This window comes from Buteo buteo, chromosome 1 (assembly GCF_964188355.1).
Source record: "Buteo buteo chromosome 1, bButBut1.hap1.1, whole genome shotgun sequence".
Classification (NCBI taxonomy): Eukaryota; Metazoa; Chordata; class Aves; order Accipitriformes; family Accipitridae; genus Buteo; species Buteo buteo.
In genome coordinates this window covers 27,166,196-27,187,763 of record NC_134171.1, presented here as the reverse complement: position 1 = coordinate 27,187,763, position 21,568 = coordinate 27,166,196, and the positions used below count along the sequence as shown (strand labels likewise).

General features: G+C 34.8%; 1 protein-coding gene across 2 annotated transcripts in view; it reads right to left on the bottom strand.

Annotated features, from left to right (window-relative positions):
• Positions 1–21,568, bottom strand: part of SLC30A9 (solute carrier family 30 member 9) — a 39,817-nt gene that overhangs the window by 4,234 nt on the left and 14,015 nt on the right. The window contains exons 9-18 of one of the 2 annotated variants that reach the window (XR_012650050.1): positions 16,854–16,956; positions 13,430–13,485; positions 11,686–11,821; positions 11,222–11,261; positions 10,711–10,782; positions 10,144–10,251; positions 8,679–8,844; positions 7,670–7,781; positions 2,910–3,039; positions 304–393 (exon numbers count right to left, since the gene is read on the bottom strand). Coding sequence is in view for 1 of the 2 variants with exons in the window: in XM_075025050.1 (XP_074881151.1) it covers positions 280–393; positions 2,910–3,039; positions 8,679–8,844; positions 10,144–10,251; positions 10,711–10,782; positions 11,222–11,261; positions 11,686–11,821; positions 13,430–13,485; positions 16,854–16,956 (925 nt within the window). In the remaining variant the exon portion in view is untranslated. Of the gene's footprint in view, positions 1–279; positions 394–2,909; positions 3,040–7,669; positions 7,782–8,678; positions 8,845–10,143; positions 10,252–10,710; positions 10,783–11,221; positions 11,262–11,685; positions 11,822–13,429; positions 13,486–16,853; positions 16,957–21,568 lie in introns of those variants that run through there. The other variant, XM_075025050.1, reaches the window with a different exon arrangement.

The following is a 21,568-nucleotide window of genomic DNA, read 5'->3' as shown; positions in this document are numbered from 1 at the left end:
ACAGTAACAAAGACACGATCAGGTCTCATTTCACAAAAATATTGTCCTACAGTGGTATAAAATTGAACAAAACACATAACAAACAGATCAGTGGCAAAGTAAGGGTTTGCTACTGGTCAGAACTTAATTAATTATACTATAGCAAGAAAACCTGCATTAGGATTATTGACCTCTTCCCCTCTCCCATATTTACAAACAAAATCCCCAAAAGTAGATGCAGTCATATTGTTTAAAGTATATCACTGAATAAGGACTCCCTAATAAGCAGCTCAATTTTACCTTTAGGTCCTTCTCAAGTCTGTCTACTTCAGCTCCCAGTGTGTCAATGATATTCTCACCATGCTTAAGCATGAAGGCTTCTAATTCTTCAAGAGTTTTCACTTGTTGAATTTCCTAAGAAGAAATCAAATTTAAGAGGCTGAGATGAGGGAAAGAAAAGAAACAAATAACACTACAGAGGGTCCTGACATATTTCAAGTGGGGAAAAAAAACAACCAAAAAAACCCTCCCTAAAAAAACAAACACCAAACACTTTTCAGCTTTTGCCATTTCCTTTCAAAATGTCATCTGTTCTTGTATCTGATAGACACAGAAGAGTAGCATCTATTCAATGAAAACAGCTGGCTTACCATTACACCTGCACTTGATATAAAACCTTCTCTCCTTAATGGATTTCCTCCTGTACTTGATATAAAATCACCTTCTATCTTTAATGGATTTCCTGCTTTATTTTCCAAGTAAGTTTAGAGAATTTCATTCATTTTCTAGAAGTTTCTGGGGTATCCCTTGCTCACAGCAAGGCAAAGCAGGGTACCCTGTGTATTCTTTCCTCATTTTCATACATTCTTGCTATTGCATTACACTGCTTACTCCTGGCATCACATTATCAACTCATCTGAAAACCCACAAGGATTACTACGAATGCTGCTGTAAATACAGCTCCTCCATAATATCACAAAACTCACAAGATACTTGTTAGGAACTCAGACTAAGAGACCCACAGCACACAAGACTGAAGGAATGATGTTAAGGAAGACAAGATGCTACTATGCTTGTCCCTCCAAAAAAACCACAGACACCAGAAACACCAAAGCAGGTATTACAGCATTGCCATGAGCTTTCCGTAGAGGTCTCGCACCAAGTTGGCCAGAAGCCATTTGCCCTGTAGTATCTCAGCCATAGTTTAGGCAATACAGCTGCAGTATGTTTAGAACAAATAGGTTACTGCTAACAGAGTAATTATTAAATAGCTAATTCTTCTTGTGTATATAACTACAACACAAGATCAATTTCTTCCCTCCCTCCCCATTACTCCAAAACTGAGGAGGAATAATGTAATTGGAGAGAGCTTAAAAGATATTCCAACCACAATAATCCATGACTATGATCACAGCAAGTCTAACAAGAAAAAGAAATGAGATTAATCTGAATGACAGAATTTCAACAAATATTTCACAACTTTAGAAAGTAATGTTGATAGCAGTGCCAGCTGAATGAGCTAGTTATTTGAAAAACTATAGATCAAAAGGCAAGCACTATGTCTGCTCTTGACTTCGTATGGCTGAGTCCTGCTAAAAGTGGCTATCTTTCAACCATGGTTTTATAGCTGACACGAGGTTACTACATGAAACTACAATGACCTGTGTAGGAAAACAGTTGCCAACCTAGAAACAATCAGGAAGAACTTTCCCAACAATACTAGTTGGAAGAACCAGGGAAGGCTGTATGCAATCGCCAAAGGGAATAGTGGGTAAAGAACAAAAGCTAACAAAACCTTTGAAAAGAAAAGTAGCATATTAAATAGCTGCAATAGCAAAGCGACTGAGACTTGGCAATATAAAACCAAGCAAACCTGCAGTGCCTCAGTTGTACAAAGCTGATGGCACTTTTCGTCTCAAAAATGTATCAAATTGAAATCCGACACATGAACAGATCACTTACTGCACTACATATATAATATACATACATTCTTATTTTGACATTAAAGGGCGGTACTTTTTAAAAACTGGGACACTGACTAATGGTTTAAAAAATTGCAGTAATTTAAATGTAAACTCAGATAACTTCTAAGTAGTGTTTAACAGACAGACATAAAATGCAGACATCTGACATCTACTTTTCATTTTGAAAGCGTAGCAGAGAAAGAAATCTTGTAGGTACACAAGCAAATGTATATAGGTAAGTTACTGATGAAAGCGGGTAAGCAAGCGAAACATTTTGCCCACTTAAAACTCTCCCTGTAATTTAGATGATTTAGTCTTTACTTCATAGCTTTGCCATTTAGAATCCAGCTGAAAGCAGTTTTGCATTTCTATATTGAAGAGAGGGATTAAGAAAAGCTACTCTGAACAACACTAAAATCAGAGACAGACACTTACTTAAGGATGGTTAATTGTTAAATGCTGTCAAAATGCTAAGTCATGTGATGCAAGCAATCCACATTCAAGCCTAGTCTGAATGGCAGAATCTGTAAACTGTAACACTGCATCTCCAGCACCCAAGGCAAACGGCTCTGCCAAAACAGATGCTTATTCTCAGGTGACAGGCTTCCAGTTTTAACTAGGGATCTTGTAATTCAGTAAAAATTTATTGGAATAACTATGTTCTCATCAAAATTATTTTGGACAAATCTGTATTTTCTAACAAAAAATTGAACTTAAAAAAAAAATTGGTCCTCCTCCTACCCAGGCCCTACTCAGCCCAGAAGTGGCTCTATTTCAGCAGCACATAATATGATTCCATGTACAGATATTTAACACGCTAACACAAAGTAGAAACATCTGCAATCCCTGAAAATTAAGAAGTGAAATATATGTCACCTACTTGAAAATCTTGGGTTTAGACATACGTGAAACTGGAAAGTAAATATCAAATATTGGAAGTTACAAAATCATTTTTTTAAAACATACTTGTAGCAGCTGTTCAATGTCTTGTTTTTCCAGGTAAGAACGAGTAACAACCCGTCCATCAAAGTCTACTTCTGCCTTGAATCTCACTTTGCTCATTCCCATGTCTGTGGCTTTAACATCATGAATTGCTCTGAAACACATAATTTTTAAAAAAAATGTAGAACAACATAAAACAAACAACTAGCTAGTTCGACTTCTGATATTAACAATATCGTCACAGTAAAATGATCCTGTAATTTTAAAAGGCCACTGCCTTTGACTAACATATCCTCATTTTGCCATCACACACTTCCATTAAATACTGATTTATATTTAACTGGTTATACCACTTCCACAGGTATCCGCTACACCAAAACATCTAGAAATGGCTCGCTGTAATAAAAGACAGACTACAAGAAGCATTGCAGATTTAGAACTAGACCAATAGTATAAAAACAAAAAAAGACAAAAAAAACCAAAAAACATCCCACAATAGAATGTGAGAACCTCCCTATTCTGAGTTAAACTTTTAAGTTCAACTTACTTGCTACTATACAAAAGTTTTTGTGCATGTACATATACATGACACGGTAACAATCTTTAAGTACCCTCAGTTCTCATGTAAGGAACAATAATCTATTGTCAATTACTGAAAGCACACATTGCAACTATAGAAGCGTCCTTTCCTAGATAACTACAATTTGTAAAGGCATGGCCTTTTGGAGAATTTTCTATCAAAGTTATATTTGACATAAGAAAGTTACGGATACTGTGTCTGGAACTCATTTTTGATCGTATTGAATTATTGATCACAACTGGTCACAATACAGCTGTTTGCAAATGCTGAACATACATATTTATTTAAAGGTTCCTAATAAATAGAAGAACATGAAAGTTGCAATATGTTTATCTTTTGGTCCTTTGAAAAATTCTGTTTTTCCATAGCATAGTTTTGTTCCAGTTTGTTATATTCACACATCACGGAGTTTATCTAAGTAATAAACAAAAAGCCCTCTATTTTTCAGGGATAAAAAGATATGAAGCAAACTCAGGACCCAGACATATTGTGGTGCATTTCAACAGCAGAATGAATATAAAATAAAATAACAAAATAAAATACTCTAGGGTTTTTTCCAACTAGATTAACAGAAACTTAGTTTATCTTTAAGGCTAAGTAGAATTTAAAGTAGCCACTGCAGAGTAAGTTTCCACATTTTTCCATCAAGGCCAGGAAAAAAAAAAGTGGATACTAAAATACGGGACATAAATCACAGAGAAGTTTCAAATTTTTGAAACTATTTCTTCTGACATTTCCAAATGAAAACAAGTATCTGAGGTCAACTATAAAATATTCCAAAGACTTCGGTTTTATTAACAGAAAAATGCAATCTTCATAATTTTTAAAATTCTAACACAAAATTTAGATTCAGCAATAAAGCTCACTTGATGGAAAGTTACTAAACTTTTTTTCCGCATTCATTTTACTAAGTTGTGCATTTTCAAAGCATCTTTAAATTTAGCATGCCCTTTGTCTCAAGCAAATTTACTCTTCCCAACTAGAAATGTTTCTTCTCATCTGAATGTTTATAAATCTGAACTAACTTCACAGGCGGTGCAGGAAGAAAGTGGAAGGCATATATTTCAGAAGTAACCTGCTAGAGTAAACAGCCGACAAGGAACAGGAGGCTGAAATTTAAGATGAACAGTCACAGGAAATGTTTATGGAATATTTCTTGTAATACTCAGGGTGGAGGAGAGGTAAGCACATTAAAAAAGAAATAGAACATGCACTAAATATAGAAACACCAAAAAATACATCTTAGTAAACATTTAAGCAAATTAAAAGAACTATCAGTTTACTGGTAGCAATAAAGAATTTCCAGCTCCAATTAAATTTACACAGCTATTCTGTGGGAAGCTACCAAATCGTAACAGTATTAACTGGAGTAACCTAACTGGCAAACTACCTCCTCGCACAAAGGGTATTTAGGATAACGGATGTGGTCCAATGAGGGTTACTGAAGAGAATTTGAATCCATGTGATTCAAAAATGCTGAAGAAGTATCAAGTGCCTATCGGAGCTAAGCAATAAGATAACAAGAGATATTTGAGATTCTCATTAAGCAGTAACCTGATAGAATTCAGTTGAATGATGCATATTCTGTAAATGTGAAGAAAACATGTCTACCTTACTGCTTATAATCTGTCCAAGAAAGATAAGACAGCGAGTCAGGAGGAGAAAAATCACTAATAATTCAAAAATACAGATGTGTAGGCTAAAACTTAAGCTACAAAGCTTTCTTATGGAAGCTTCTGGATGGCTAGTAGGCAATTCAAACTAGGGAAAAGAGCAAGTTTCACATTAAAGAAAGATTTGTCAGAGGATATTAAGTTACTGGTTTTGAGCCATCAGTTGTAATACTTTTTTTTTTTTCCCTCCAACCAGAATAACAGATTTTCCAGCACAACAGTAGCACCATTACCCAATAACTGTTACAATGAAGTAAAAATTAAAAAGATGGAACTGTCACTAAGAATAGTTTATGCCTAAGGATCCATAATTACATTCCATAAGAACAGAATCAGGACAGTCTGTACCACATCATATATTTTATTTCACAGTTCTGAAAGCCTAATCTCCTACACTTCAGTTAAGCTGAACACAAGAAAGAGACACCAAAGGTGTGAATGAGAGTTAAGAATGGAATGTTTGTATAGCAAAAAACAAAATCAAATAAATTTCCAGCTGAGAACAAATCTGACTGAAAGCCCATTCTGGATCACAAATGAAATAAGGGCTACAACTAGAAATTACCAAGCAAAATGAAAAGAAAGGGGAAATAGCCATGAGCCTAAGAAAGAAATTATGATGTCCAGAAAACTGATAGGAGAAGCATAAAAAAAGGCACTGTATGTGATACAAACCAACATTTTTTAAGTATAGCAACACCAAAGGACAACCTGGAAACAAGCCTGCTATTAGATGGAAATGGTAAAATTGTTACTGATGATACAGATTAGGCAGAAACATGCAATAATCATTGTCGTCTTGATCTAAAAAAGCAAAACTGTATTAGTACAACAAAACATTTCCCTATTAGTAGCAGAGAAGCATACTGGATATTTAAAAGGAAGAAAATGCTTCTAATTCAGCAGGCTCCAAAAGTTGCATTCAAGAGTAAAAAGAACTAAGAATAACTGTGAAGGCCAATTAATTTTTCATCCTGCAATACTGATGAGAATTCAAAACAAGAGTAGATTAACAACACTGTGCCAAAATTTAAGAACAGCAAATGAGGCAATCCATTTAACTAAAGACAGCTTCACCTGACAACCCAAGGAAAAACAGTGAAAAGGGTAGGGAAAAAAATTATATATAAAGAGCATTAATTCCAGTCATTAAGGTTTTATGGAATGTAGGTCTTGTCAAACTGCCCTCTGTTGAAAAAAAATATAAATAAATAAATCAAGATTTAGCTGGGGAAAAAAAATCAACAACACAGATTTATTTTAGTAGCACAGCAGTTACTATTGTCTGATAAATGAAACACTTCATAATTAGCAGCGGAACATGATGTTCAGGCAACCTACTGCTAGAATAGTAAGCTAAGTGGTGGTGGTGCTGACAGGGGCAGGGGAGAGTGGAAATCAGACCTTCTGGACCCTTTGGTCAATTTGGATCTAGAATACCTTCTGGTGAATACTAAATGATTCCCTAATATATCCCCTTCATATTTGGCAGAACACATCTGAAAATAAAGATTGCAAACTCTCCCTGAAAGAGCAAGGGAGGACTGTTCTGGGAAGCAGCAGCTGCAAAAAGGATTGCATTGAGAACTCAGATATAGTTTGATAGCTTAAAACCCTGAAAGGTTGAAATAAAAAGAGTAAATATGAGTCACAGCTTCAGAAGCAGACCAGTCCTCAGGAGCTTTTTCTTTTACATTTTGTGTCACTAGAAAAAAAAAGTAAGAGTAGGACATACTACTACACAACTCCATTTAAGAAAATGGGATTTTGAATGTACAAGAAAATGCTGAAACTCTTACAAGCCCAAAGCTATGTGATGAAAATGTACAAGTAGCCTTTTGAAGAAATACTTGAAGCTAAAAGACTTCCTCATTTCACAGAAAAAAGTTGAAAACAAACAAACCAAAAAACATAACTAACCAAAGGTTGGAATAAGAAAAAAACATTTAGAGTAGCTTTTTCCCAAAATTTTGCCTAGTTACAAGCAACGGTAATATACATTTACACCTCAGAGAATTCTGAGGTCAAGACCCAATGCCTTATTAGAAGATGTAAGTTAACCAAGCTCAAGATATTAGGCTTGTTACAACAAGAACTTGGTCAAAGATGAAGTGTACGCTAGAAGAAATCAAAGTGGATAATGTAATGGATCTAAGAAAGAGATCACTCAAGACAAAAGTGCATACAGAAGGTCCTGCAAACAGTGTTTTGAGAAGTACCTAAATGAGTTTCAGCTTCTAACCTTAAGAGAAACATGCAGGTTTTTTACCAAGTCTTCAGTTTTTTAATTTTTAAAAAAGCAGGAAGAATAAAGTTACTTCTTGTTTTTTAAAAATGTCTACAGCAAGAAGGAGATGAAGTAAGTCTGCTCTGTTGAGAGGTTATAGCCATCTACAAAATGGAATATAATATAAAAGGGTGCTTGGAATAGGAGAAATTTTATGATTCCAGTCTGAGACAAGCAAAAGCCAACTGTGCACTTTGGAAAAAAGAACTACAGAAGTCATGTACAAATAACCATGTGAACTCACCTAGTCTAACACAGCACTGTTGACACATGCTCCTCCATTTAGACCAATCCAGGGCCACCACAAATACTTTAACAGAGTTTAGTTACTGACACATGAAAATTCTAACACAATTCTGTTCCAAAATAAGAAAGGAATCTTGTTTAGTGTCTGGAATGAAGGGCATGTTGTTCAGACCTGTTGCTTGCAACTGAGATGATGCAGCACTTTGTTTCTTTCAAGTATTCTGGTGTTAACTAATGGGCTTGGTTTTTTTTTTTTTTCCAGAGCTCAGTAATGACTACAAATAAATAAAAAAAGCACTAAAATATTCCAGCTGATTTACACAGAAATATATTTCTGAATATAGAATAAGAAGGAAACAAAAAGGGGTTTGCTTCTAAATTAAGGTTAATAGGGTTAAAGCTAAAATAGCTCCTTAAAAAGCATTTAAACAAGATTTCATAATTACAATGAGCTATAAGTTTATTTCACTACAAATTGCAGATTTCTGAAGAGAAATTAGCATTAAGTTCATTTTGTAAGCATTTACCATGCAGAATCTATTACATCATAATACTGCAGCACTTCACTGCCAACAGCTACAGAATTCCAGACGCTGAATATTAACAGTAACAGAATTAAATATTTAAAGTGCTAATAAACTATAAAAGCAACATTACAGTATCATGTAAGCACTTGCATTTCATGCATTTGAAAATAGTTTTGTGATGGCTTTCTCATTAAGTCATTGTCAACTCCTGTAATTAGTGTAACTGTTAGAACATATTTGCAATTTTATTTCAGCTGTGGAATATGAGAGGTACGAGTATGCACTCATCGAAATTTTTATCGCAGAAATAGAAGTTAGTAATAATTAAGATTCTAAAAATCTCAAAACAGAAGAATCCACCCTAAAAATAATCAATTTCACCAGATTTCTCTCATTTAAAGTGCTTGAACTATTTTTTGCAAATGTTATTTTTTTGCTTTTTGTTGTTCTTAGTAGAGATTGAGCTGTAAAGATTCTTACCTTACTACAGGATCACTTTCCAGTAACTCGGTGAGGCGCTGCAGTTGTTCAGGCTGAATGGATCGTCCCAGAAGGGCTTCAGTGTTAGTGTAGATTAGAAATGCTGACACAGTTCCTAATAAAGTTCCAACACCTAGAGACCCCACACTGTCATAATAAGGGTTTCCTAAACAAGACATGTCAAATTAGTTTCACAGAACATTAATAAAACATAGCAGATAATTCAGATTTCACACTGTAAAGAGTACATAGTTTGGGGGGCTTTGGAGGGGGAGGGGTGTTGGTTTTGGGGTTTATTGGTGGGCTTTTTTTGTTTTGGTTTTGGGGTGGTTTGGTTTTTTTAATGCACTGGCAATTCTTTCCTACTGAGGAACAAGATGAAACTGGAAGAAAACAAGTTATCTTAAGATAATGTTTCAAAAGTCCCTCTTGTCCGTCAGCCACTCCTGTCTCCTGCAGGACTCATAAATGGTAAACTCATCAGCTATTTGGGTTTCTGTGTACAGATTTACCTTTATTAATACAAAATTATATACACCTAAACACAGGTAGTAGCACAAAAGTCTGTGTTCTTTTATCAGTAACTCAGAAACTTGCAAGTATTAACCATTTCTGGAATACAGTACTCAGACGTTTTAAACATACATTCATTCATATTCAGATTTGTAGAAACAGTAAAGTATTTTTAAGTTTATGAAAGAAACTAGAGATGGAATAAAAAACTGCCTTCTATATAGAACTGAAACTTGCAACTAACTCATTAGAAGCCACAAAGAAACAAAATTACCACATTTATTTTTTTAAACAATTGAAAAGCCCAGGCCAATACTTAAAAAGGGACAAATAAATAATCTTTCCTCTTTAGAAACTTAACTGTGCAGCAAAGACAGACTTTGAATCAGTTGCCATATAGATCATCCTACCTGTGTGAGTTAGGTTTGCCACACCGTTCAGGAGCAGCTGTTGTAATCTGAAGGTAACACTAATACCACTACATATCAAAAGGAAGGAAAGAACTGCTTCCTTAAATCCTCCCCACATGCACATGGAGCTGCACACCACTGAATAAGGAAGCTCAAATTATGTAATCCCACCATGGCACAAAGGGATTTACATAACTGACTACAATAAATACACGTTCAGTTAAAAAACCCTTAGTTTGTATTACAAAATAGCTCAAAAGGAAGTTAGACCGATCTGTGAGTACTCTTTCAAGCTTAACCCCACCAATAATAAGACACTAAAAAAAGTATGGGGTTTTTCATATTTTACATATTTTCAACTCAAACTACTAGAAATCAGATCAGAGAACAGTATAAACCTCCAGAAGCTTACAAAGTACAAGTATCAGAAAAACAGTAGAGATGTATTTTACTCAACCAATATAAACTAAGTGCTCTGTGTTCATATCACGCACAGGAGGAAATTCACATCCTGCTTGCCTCAGTTTGAGGCAGAATTTTACCTGTTAAAGAAGTCAGACCCATACAGGTAGCAGCTACAGCCACACTCAGAACTGCTGCAGCATCCTCCAGTAACACCACGTTCGTACTAGGATCACGACTCTGCACGACTGCATATACAACAACAAAAAAATAACATTGCTTTGGAAAGCTAGCTTTACTACATTATGCAGAGTACTTAAACTATATTAACACCGGCAACTTAAAAGAAAAATTTCCCTAAGTATATAAGCGTAAACCAAATTTTTGCATATGCACACTTCTGGAAGCATTCATAAATACACAGAACAAGCCCTGTGTCAATTATGGAAGCTTCTCCAAAATGTTTGAAAAATTTTAAGGGGCATTTAACATGAAAAATCCAAGTAGTTTAGTAAAAGTATCGAAGTATTGTTTCTGAACAGGTTTTCATCTAATTTGTAGAATGTATTTGTTACTAGAATAGAAAACAGATCAATATAGCAAGAGGAAAGGGAAAACAGACAAAATTGCTTCTCTTGTTATGCAAACACTGGTAAATAGATTCTGTTTTAAATAACCACATACCTTATTGCTGTAACGACACATACCATATTGATAAAATGACAGACCCTTGGCTCGAGCACTTCTGCGAATTTCATTTATAGCAACAAGAAGGGTAGCTGAAACAACACCAAAGTAGTTGCTGAAAATGTTTAGAGGCAAAAAGACTTGTTTCCATTTTGAAAAGATGGAACTTCATATCATAGAAACATCAAGAAAGCTCTGATTATTGATAATTGAGTAATGACAAAGCATAAAGTTATCTTCTTTTCTACATGCATCTCCCATACAAATCAGAACAGTTATATTCGCTGATAGTTGAATACCAAAAAGGCATTCTACATATACTTCCCAAATAATGTGTTCTTCAACTTCTTATTATATAGACAGGTAAGAAAAAAAGTTTTCCCAACTTTTTGTTTGTTTGTTTACAACACAAATATTTGCAACAGAGCTCAAAACTTTACTGTGTAAGCAAGTGCCAATTATTACTGTAATTGCACTGTACTCTTCGAGATTATGAATACTTAAATAGAAATATTTCTTGAAACTGCATACCTCCTTCAGACACCAATGACCCTGCTAAAATGCAGTATGCCTGTATAAAAGAAAAGTCTCAATTATTACGTTATTATTACGTTATATGCATATTTGTACAGATCTCTTCACCATAGACTATTCAAACGCAGCATTCCAGAACCTCATTACCCACTGTGTCATGTAGCCGTCCTTAAACAGAAGGCAACCAACAATATATGAATTATGCAATGTACTGCAAGATGGGAAAGGAAGACCTCTTGGGAGGTGTGAAGGGAAGATGTAGCATTTAAAGAACAGCTCATTTTGCTATAAGATCAGCTATAGTTTAACATGCTTTTTTTCTTAAAACACATTCTCATTTAGGATCATTTGAGTTAATTGTGTCGGGATTCAAACTGACTCAGAAAGTGAATTTCAGACCATGCCATTACTTTCTATTAAGTCACCAGCATTAGATACAATATCAGACAAGATTAGCTTACCCAGAGAAGAGATTCTATAGGATGAGGGTGGAGTAAACCTATGATCCCATGATACCACGAAAGTCCTGCACCCATCATGAAAATGCCAACCCCGCTAATAAGTGAGGCAATATAGCGCATGTTTGTGAAACCATACCTAGATGAAAACAAAGGAAGCGATTTAGTAAAATAAAATTCTTTATCTCTGCAAACATATCTACAAGTTTTTTCCATTAATTTTTGTATGTCTTCAATTATCATCATATGACTGGACATCTATTTAAGACAAAGCTGCCAAATCCAATCCAACCCAAGGAAAAAAAAGCCACGTGGAAAAGGATATCTAGTACACGCCAAGGATATCAAGCATAGATCTTTTTCTAATTCATTTTTAAACAAGCTATTTACACAGCTGTATCAGCTCCTGTGCACAGACTGAGGATTTTACTACTGTAAAAAAAAAAAAAAAAAACAAAACAAACAAAAAAAACCCCCAACATTCATGTCACTTTTACATTTCCTTGAAATGCTACTTCTAAATGAAAACTCTAGCCTTGTAGGCAGCCAGCCTATGTATTTTATAATGCTATTTTAAAGGGATTAAAATTTGTGACATCTTTAAGTAGTTCAGCTAACTGCAGACATTCAACACTTGCAGTTTTTAAGAGCAGTGGGAAAAGCTAAAGCAATATTAAAAGCGTACATTTATTCCCTTTTTTTTTATATTAACTGCTACTACAAACAGTATATTTCTTTAGCAACATTTAAAAACCAATAGTACAAAAGACTATATTAAAGAAGAAAGGAAAAAAGTGGGAAAGGGGAAGGAGACACAATGAATATTTAGACAAATTTAAGATTAAAATATTTTTTCAAATTACATGATGCTCTTAATGAAGAAAATCTTAACTAATTCTGCAAATTAGACATATTTTGAACTAGTGCTTACAGCATGAACGACTTGCCCAAATGTGTGAATTGTAAAGCAGGTCAACATCAAGAAAACATCATGGAGAGATTAGCTTAACTTTCATGAAGTTGTAAGAACTTATCAATAATATCCCTATTACTCAGATAAAACCAGAGTAGTTTAAGTCAAACACACGTCCTTACGAGACAAGTAGCTGCCTTGCAGAAAAGCACTTATTTGAAAACAGGAAGAGGACAGTATTTTTTATTTTTTAAAAAATCTTGCCATTCACATGAACAGGGTTTAAAAACAAAGTAAATCTATCCATCGGAGAAGGTAGAAGAGCCTAGAACAACTTTGTATTGGGTTTGCATGGCAAGGTTTTGGTAGCAGGGGGGTTACAGGGGTGGCTTCTGTGAGAAGCTGCTAGAAGCTTCCTCTATGTCCAAAAGAGCCAATACCAGTCGGCTCCAAGACGGACCTCGCCACCAGCCAAGGCCAAGCCAATCAGCGATAGTGGTAGCGCCTCTGTGATAACATATTTAAGAAGGAAAAAAAGTTGCAGGGGGTAGAGAAACAGCAGCTGGAGAGAGGCATGGCAACATGTAAGAGAAACAACCCTGCAGACCACAAAAAAAAAAAATCATGAAATACAGCATTCATCAAGCCACTGAAGCTACAACTCCTGCAGTTTGGAAGAAAACCCTTTTATTTTATCTATTGTAAAATCAGAAACTATGCATTTCAGAAACTATATGACACAGAAGATTAAAAAGAACAAGGTGACGCACAAACAAGAAGTGAACTTACTCCTATATATAATTACCAAAATCATTATTTACTCAAAAAGCTTACGGATGACTAGGGTCAGGCGTCCTTGCAGACTGACTGATGCCCAAAGCTAGCAATGCCTATTTAGGATAAAAGGAAAAAACCCTTGTTAAAAAAAAAAAATATTTTGAAACATTCTACATCAACTGAACTTGAAAGATAAAGGCACATGCAATTTGCTGATCTGCACATATACTTTGTTCCTGATATTTTGTTAGAGTTGGAATATAAACTTCAAAATCTGTCGCCTAAATCTACTGCCCCCCCCAATTGTTAATTATACCTATATATAAAATACATGGGCAATTATATAGTGTGTGTATATATATAATTACTGTTAATTATAATTTTAGAATTTCAACCAAAAACGAACATTACATGCAATCACAAGTGTTGTTGCTCTGCTTCAATGTGAAGGAATGAACTTGTTCAGGAAACAAAGCTATTTAAATAAATCCTTCTTGAAGAGAAATTATAGAGACACTATGGTGATAGGATACTACATTTAAAGCAATAATTTTACACTGCAGCTTCTTTCAGTAGTGAACTTCGTATTCTCCAAACTAAAGAAAAAAATTATTTTGAAGAAAGAAATAAAAACCTCTTGCTATCTAAATGGCCTATTTGGGATAAATTTAATTAGGTATGTATTAAACTACTGATGCAGTAAGTTATAAATCTAGACCTCAATTTTGCAAAGCACATGCTTTGGTTTAGGACTATGAATTATTGAAATATAATAACTAGTATTAAAATTTAGACAGACTAGTCTTCGCAGCAGCAAGCTGCTTTGAGGCAGGAAGGTTTCTCCTGCGTTTTTCCCAAAACCACATACTCAAATATTTGAGCAAAACCCCCCTGCATTTCCAGTGGAACATTTAACTTTCACATTTAAAAACCAGAATAGCTCTTCCACATTTAAGTGGTAGATAATACCACTATCAAACTTGGTTCACCTATAATTGACATGCTTGGCCAAGTGAAAATCACACATTTTAAGGCTGCCTCCCCATAAATTTCTTTAAGTATTATCAGCTGATTTAGTAGTGCCCCACCTTCACTTTACAGCTGGAACAGCTGAAAGGTTGCATAAAACCATTTACAGAAAAATAGCAAACAAAATGTGAATCCTCAACTCAGTCTTTCTGGACAGAGAACATACTAGATACAACCGAAGCAAAAAGGTAGCCAAAATTACGTTAAAATGCTTTTTAAGACATTAAGTCTGCTCTAAGGTTCCATACATTCCTCAAATTTGGAGAAGCGCAAGACTTGCATTTTTGTATGAATCCGAACCTATCCAAGGACTCCTGCTTGAGCTGCAGGAGGGTTTCAGACACTCATCTTTAAGTACTTTTTTTGTTTACAAAGCCTTGCTATATCAAAAACTGCAACATGAAAAATTCTTTCTACACTGGGAGAAGGGGAAATTACAAGGTCTCGTAATGTATGCCTCAAGCACACTAAAGAAAATAGTGGAAAAAAACATTAATTTTGTCCCTGCACACTAATATTACATGCCCAGCTCTGAGTCTGCCACACCACCTATCAAACTAAATGTGCCAGGTATGTGGCTACTTGTGCTATGCAAGGCTGCTAAGGCAGTCTAGGAATAGAAAAAGAAACAGAGAGGCTCAAATTCTCATCATTATGCTTCTGAGAGATGACAAAGCAACAACAAAGTCTGTCATTCTATTACAATAACTGACAGGAAAAGTATTTCAAGTTAACATTTAACCAAAATAAGAGAGAGGTATACTTCGTACATCATCTTAGTTTCCAGTCCCATTTATGATCCATGAAGTAGCTGAGCACAGTTCTGCTTACCAGAACTCCTCTCTTTCAACTCATTTCTAAAAAAACACTTCAGAATCTACATTCTGACTTGTTGCATTCTTACATTAATACAAAATTAAAAACACCTAATTTTAATTTTTTATTATCTGGACAGGCTCTCAATAATCCTTTAAGATGTCCGACACATCATTCTTGTCCAGGAAGGGCAAGGAGCAAGGCAGAGAGGAAGGAGCATGTAACCCAAATTACTAAGATTTTCTTCTGACACCACTTCCTAAAGATAAGGCTGGTCACATTACACATATGAATTGCAACAAACAAAATTAAGCCTGTCCTGGGACTTATTTCCTAATGCTTGTATATTTGACTAATATTATAACCTGTTTAACCTTTTTTGATGCACTTCCATCTTGATAGTTATAGGGAAAATAAATTGCAACCAAAGTATGGAACAATCTATTACATGAAAAAACAAGGGTTTAGAAAAGAACAGAACTAATTGGGGCAGGCAGTCTGAAATAATGTAGATGTACTACAAATAATAGTGTATTAGCAGAAATACTAGTCCAAACACCATTCAAACAGATTTTATTTATAATTACAGGTGACTCTTTCTAGATTCCTTCTGCATTTAAGGTTTCAAGACTTGGTCAGTTATTTTACTGTTAGCTTATAAACCCTCCATCAAATTACTGGCATCAATATAAAAAAAAAAATAAGACAGCAGCTAGATAAAACTGCAGAAACCACTAGTTGAAACCACTAGTTTTGTCAAGTAAATTTCCAACAGAGCAACAACAGCTTTGCACTCAGATTGGGGAACAGCAGAAACAACTTTGGGCTTAGCAGTATTTCTAAAGTAATGTGAGTTTCTGACAAAATATGCCTTCATCTGCCTACAGTTTGATAAAAACTGTATATAATATTAACACTACTTGGTAAGTGAGATTTGCTTTTGTCTCTGGGAAGCTAAAAAATACACATGTATACTACATAACACACAGAAAAGAGTACATCTTCCTCCCACTGCATGCACACAGAGCTTGTCACACTCTGGGCAGGCTTTGTAATCTGAATGACTGAAACCAGAAATTATTTAATAATAAAGTGAAACAAAACCCCACCCTCTCCCAGATCAAACTGTTTATTTAAAAAACACCTTTAAGACTGTTTTGCCTCAAAATTATTTAAATGGTCATTAGATGAAGTACTAGCTCTTTTCCAACTAGAATATATTACTGTTAATTCTAGGAAGCATGTAAACCATAAAAAACAGTACAAAAATGATCACAGGTATTGAACAGGAAAAGCACTATAAATACACACCACAGCAGAATCTGAAAGAGATTTTTAATAAGAGTTGTGGCTAATGAACTTGGAACTTCTAGGCCTCTCTACAATGCCAATATTATCTATGAGCAAACTTTGTAAAGAAAAACAAAGTATTTTGCCATGCGCTATAGTCCTCCTAAAGAAAATACTGCTTTCATTTCTCTGGTGTTTACTATTTAGACAGTATAGGCAAACTAAGGAACACTAGTAGACTGAATTATTGCTTTCAAGTGTAATACAACTACTTACTGTAAGTATGTCTTTATTCCTGAAAAATTATTACAAGTGCTAGCTTAAGCAGAATGGAAAAAACACTCACCTGGTTACATGTGTCTGCTAAAGAATGTATGGCTTCTGAAAACATACTTGCAGAACCCGTGTAAACCCAAGCAAGTAGCTTAAAGAAAAAATTCAACCCATTTCTGAAAACAAAGACAAGAAATAAGCTAAAGAACAACAGAATATTTCCTCTAATACTTTCAGCAAAACCACAAGTGCTGTATAATCATGCATTACCTGCCAGTAAGTGGTGAAACCAAGTATCAGTTTAATCATTAGAGACCTGTACAGGCAGATAAGGCATACAGATTTTCTGCATGGTTACTGTTAAAAAGCCCTTTCAGCTAACCTTGATATGTAGAGATATACAATTTATTTTTCAAAAATTGTTAACTTCTAAAAAGTTCTGAATAAGTTGCACTTCCTGAAAACTTCCATCACATTCACTACTAATTGCCTACCAGTGGGAGAATACAAGCCTTAACGATTTGCTTCTCTCTTTCTTCAATCCTTTGCCTCCTATAAATCCCCTCCTAATACTGGAGTGCAAGGTTCCCCACTTCAATCTCAGCTTGGGCAATTCCCAGTAGGATATGAACATAAGAAAACAGACAGGAAGACAAGGCTGTCATTAGATTACGCTGTAAAAATAATCTATGGAACTTTTCTATTAAGTTGTCCAGTGTGACTGGTCAAGTCTTTTTTAGGTTACAAGCTCACTTGAGTAAACATTGTGTTATGTTGTACACAGAAAGGTAACTACCAGCACTAAAATCCGAGACTACATTCTCACTTCAAACATTCATTATCAGAATCAGTAGATTAATTGTTACAATCATATTGCAAAGAAAATCAGACTAGAGGATTATAACATTCTCCTCTACCTTTTTTTAATATATTTGAGTTTAGCTTATTGGCAATTTTTAAAAGTATTAAAATGAAATTAAGTGTTATAACTAAGTATTAACATCTTGTAGTTGCATTTTTGAACAAACAAGAAATTGTATTTAAGTTAGAGGAAGCACAAGTCCAGCCCCTTGCCATACCCCAAATTATACAGTTGATTAAATAACATTAATTTCCAAGGTCGTCCTTAAAGAATTTCTGTGAGAGTACATCCACTTCTTCAAGCAAGAGGTAGCACTGTTCTCTATACCTCCTTACATCCAAGGACCTGAACGTGCTTTAGAATTTTTAATTTAGTCTCATAACCTCATGAGGTGGTGAAGCATCACCATAATTTATAGGTGTGAAGTAAAAAAATGCATAAGTTAGTGGATAACCCAAGAAGAAAGTAAGGCTGTTGTAACACTAAACCATAATTTAAACTCCTTGTGTTAATTACAAGTTCTTCCAACTCACAGCATAGTGCATCTTTAGCATAGAAAGAAAATGAAATAAATTACAGTGGGATTCATGAGCACAGTCTCTTGACTTTTGTATTGTTCTTCTCAATGTTGTATTAATGGAGTTGACAGCTTATCTGAAGGTACAATTCAGTTGGGGGGCCCCCACCTGTTCAGGTGACACAACAGGCACTCAGCTGGTATTTTATTTCACCCCTACAAATTCCAAATTCTAGGATGTCAAATCCTAGAAATCTAAAATGAAACCCATACTTAGATTTTCAAATGTCAGGCCCAGCAAAACCAATGTGTTAAAGATGTCCAGTAAGGTGGAGACATAGGATAGAAAGATGAAGAGTGCTAAATGGGAAATTACAAAAAACCTTGTGAGTCTACAGAGCCGTCAAGGCTATTTGGTGTTTCCTGTCTGACTAGATGTTCACATTAATATAAGACAATAGATAAAAGTCAGTTGGGGGGAAGTCATGATTTTTACCACGAGTAAAATATGTATTGCTATAAAAAACAAATTCACCACTACATTTGAAAATAATAAGCCCTACGAAAGCCTAAATTCTGTTGAAGATATACTACAAAGTTTTTAAACAGCAGAGGAAAAATAATCCAAAACCAGCAGATTCTGAGAAAACAGCTAAAATACTCTGAATCAGTTTGAACCAAAGTTACCTTTTACATCAGTGACCACCAATTCAGAAAGTATTCTCTCTATTGTACTGAAATGAACTGAACTGTCTGATTTAGCTACCTCATTTCTATCTGCATGGATTTCAAACAATAGGAAATCTTAACAGAACTCAAACCAAAGCTAGGTAAAGTCTGAAAAGGACTTTATTGTAATGTTTTGGACACCATGCCAAGAAATACCAAAAAAAAACCCCACCAACAAAAAAAACCCAACACCGTGATTCATTAGGTACGATTCTCTTGCTTATTAAAGCTCCTACTATACAGCATTTTCTAATAAGCCTCTCTTCTGCACCTAGAAAATAAGCAGTTTCATTCAACACAATTGTTCATAACTGTATTCCAAAGTCCCCATAGGAGGCAGACATTCACCAGCCAAATGGGGGCAGGTGAGGTAAGGGAGGGTTGGTGGTATTGAAACAGATATACATCTTCCTTGCGGTCAGAAGCCAATTTTAGTGTACAGTCTAAATTTAATTGGCAACTTTAAAATGTACTGATACATGAACAGAATCAGTCTTTGACAAAAAAAACTCACAAAAATACACAAATGCAAAAGTAGATCAAAATCAATTATTCAAATCAAGGTTCCTAACTTAACTATTTAAATTACAATTAAACCAAATTCAAATAAGTCTATCCTGACTGAACTGTACACTTGAAAAAAATTAAAGGACATTAATACTTGCTTTTACATATCTACCATTCCAAATTTGTTTTAAAGATAACCACCTCAAAACCCCAAGATGTATATGGGGAACAGGAATTACAGGGAATTGAGAAATATACATATAGGGAATTGTGCCATCATGTGATTGCCCTTTTTATACTCTACCTTACAGCATAAGATAATAGTCTAAAAGGACCTGGTCTGGTTTACACAACCATTCCTGTCTACCTACATAAAATATTCAGGGTTTTGAAGAAAGGACATTAAAAAAAAAGTCAAAATTAAAAAAAAAAATCAAACTGAAATTATTCAGATCCATTATGAATCTACGGAAAAAATCTTCTATTTAGGCTCTAGATTTGAGAACTAAACACATTTCATCACATCTATTTCCAAAGAAGCAGTAACATTACTAATATTCTTATAACTTTTTTAAAAATATTATATACTGTGCGAACTTTGTATTGTTCAAAAGGTAAAGCATTAGCATGACAATGAAATCACTTCAACCAGACTCTGAAGAATGTTTTACTAATAATAGATTATTCCCTTTTTGATAAAAAAAAAAATTACCTTCCTGTATTTCTCAAACAGAGCTTCAAAGTTTTTCCTCGTACACAGAACTCTATTAACAACATCGACTGTGCCAGTGCAGCTGGTCTATACCCTCCAAGTGGATCCATAGTGAAGAACTCTGCTTTTGACTGAACCACATTTCATCCTCCCTGGGGGTGCCCGAAGTTTGTGAAAAGTCTACCAAATCATTCCAACTGGAGAAGTTAAGACAGACCGGCCTTTCTTGACCCAAAACCACAAGCCATTAAAAATCATGCTGATGTCAACAAAATCAGAGCCACCAACAAAGCAGCACTGATGGTGACCTTGACTTAATCTCTGAAAAATCACGAGGTATTTGAGGGCGACAAGATCCTTTAACTTCTAAAAAAGCTCCACAAAAAGATGACTGAAAAATACAACAGGCTCTACAAACTTCTGCTGGCCTGGCTGCCAGGCATTCATCTATAAAAATACCTAATCATCCAAATGCTATTTATGAAATAAAGAGTGCAATGTTTATAGCAATGCCCTATTTACAAAGCAGGAGGAAAGGTCTGTTTTCTCTAGATCATTATAAGAAAGTGAAGGAGGTAGAAGTGACCATAGAACATTTCCCCCATCCCCACCCCACCTCCTCTTTTTTTTTTTTCCCATTAGAAACATCCATACTAGCAGTTCTTATATGTTTTTTAACTTGGAAAGCTCTGAGTAGTTACTAGTAGAATACTCAATAAAGAAAGGGGCAGGTTTTCAGTCAAACAAGCTTTGTGGGTTTTTTCCCCCCAAGCAAAAAGCATATAGTTTTGTAGAAAAACTCAGTTACTTCCTGCTCAAAATGTTGTTTCCTGTGCCAAAAAAGCATTTTCCCTATGTTTCTATTTTGGTCCCTTATATCCATAGTGTCTTAGCAAATAAATACATTTTATAAAATCAAATTTATTTTTAAAATTACAGATTTTATGGTAAGTAAATTTTAGCCGTCATCTCCCGAGAGAAACTTAACACGCTTCTGTGTATTTCATGCCAGATAGTCTCTGTGTTCATTTGCTTCAAAAATCAGGATCATTAGTTTACTTTTGTTTCATTCAAACTGGTAAGACATGTGAAAGGCAAAAACCTCCTAAAATATCTCCTTCTCCGTTAGAAAGATAAAGAGCTGAGTAACAGCAGAAATAGAAAAGTGAATTCTTTTCTGTTGGTTATATGGAAGATTGTTCAAAACATATGAAAAGCTTCCTCTCGAGAAAGAGCAAGAAAAAAGGACAACTTTAAATGCCTGCCTCTCCATGTCCTTCAAAATTTTAGCTTTTACTTTAATAAATTGTTTAGCCTGATCAACTTCAAAAAATTTGCTCATCTCTGATCAGATATATTCTATCCCTGATCTCTATATATTGATGAATTTATTTACCTAAACTCTCTCCCATCAACAATGAATATTAACTTCAGTTACAGAGACACAGATACCTTTAGCTT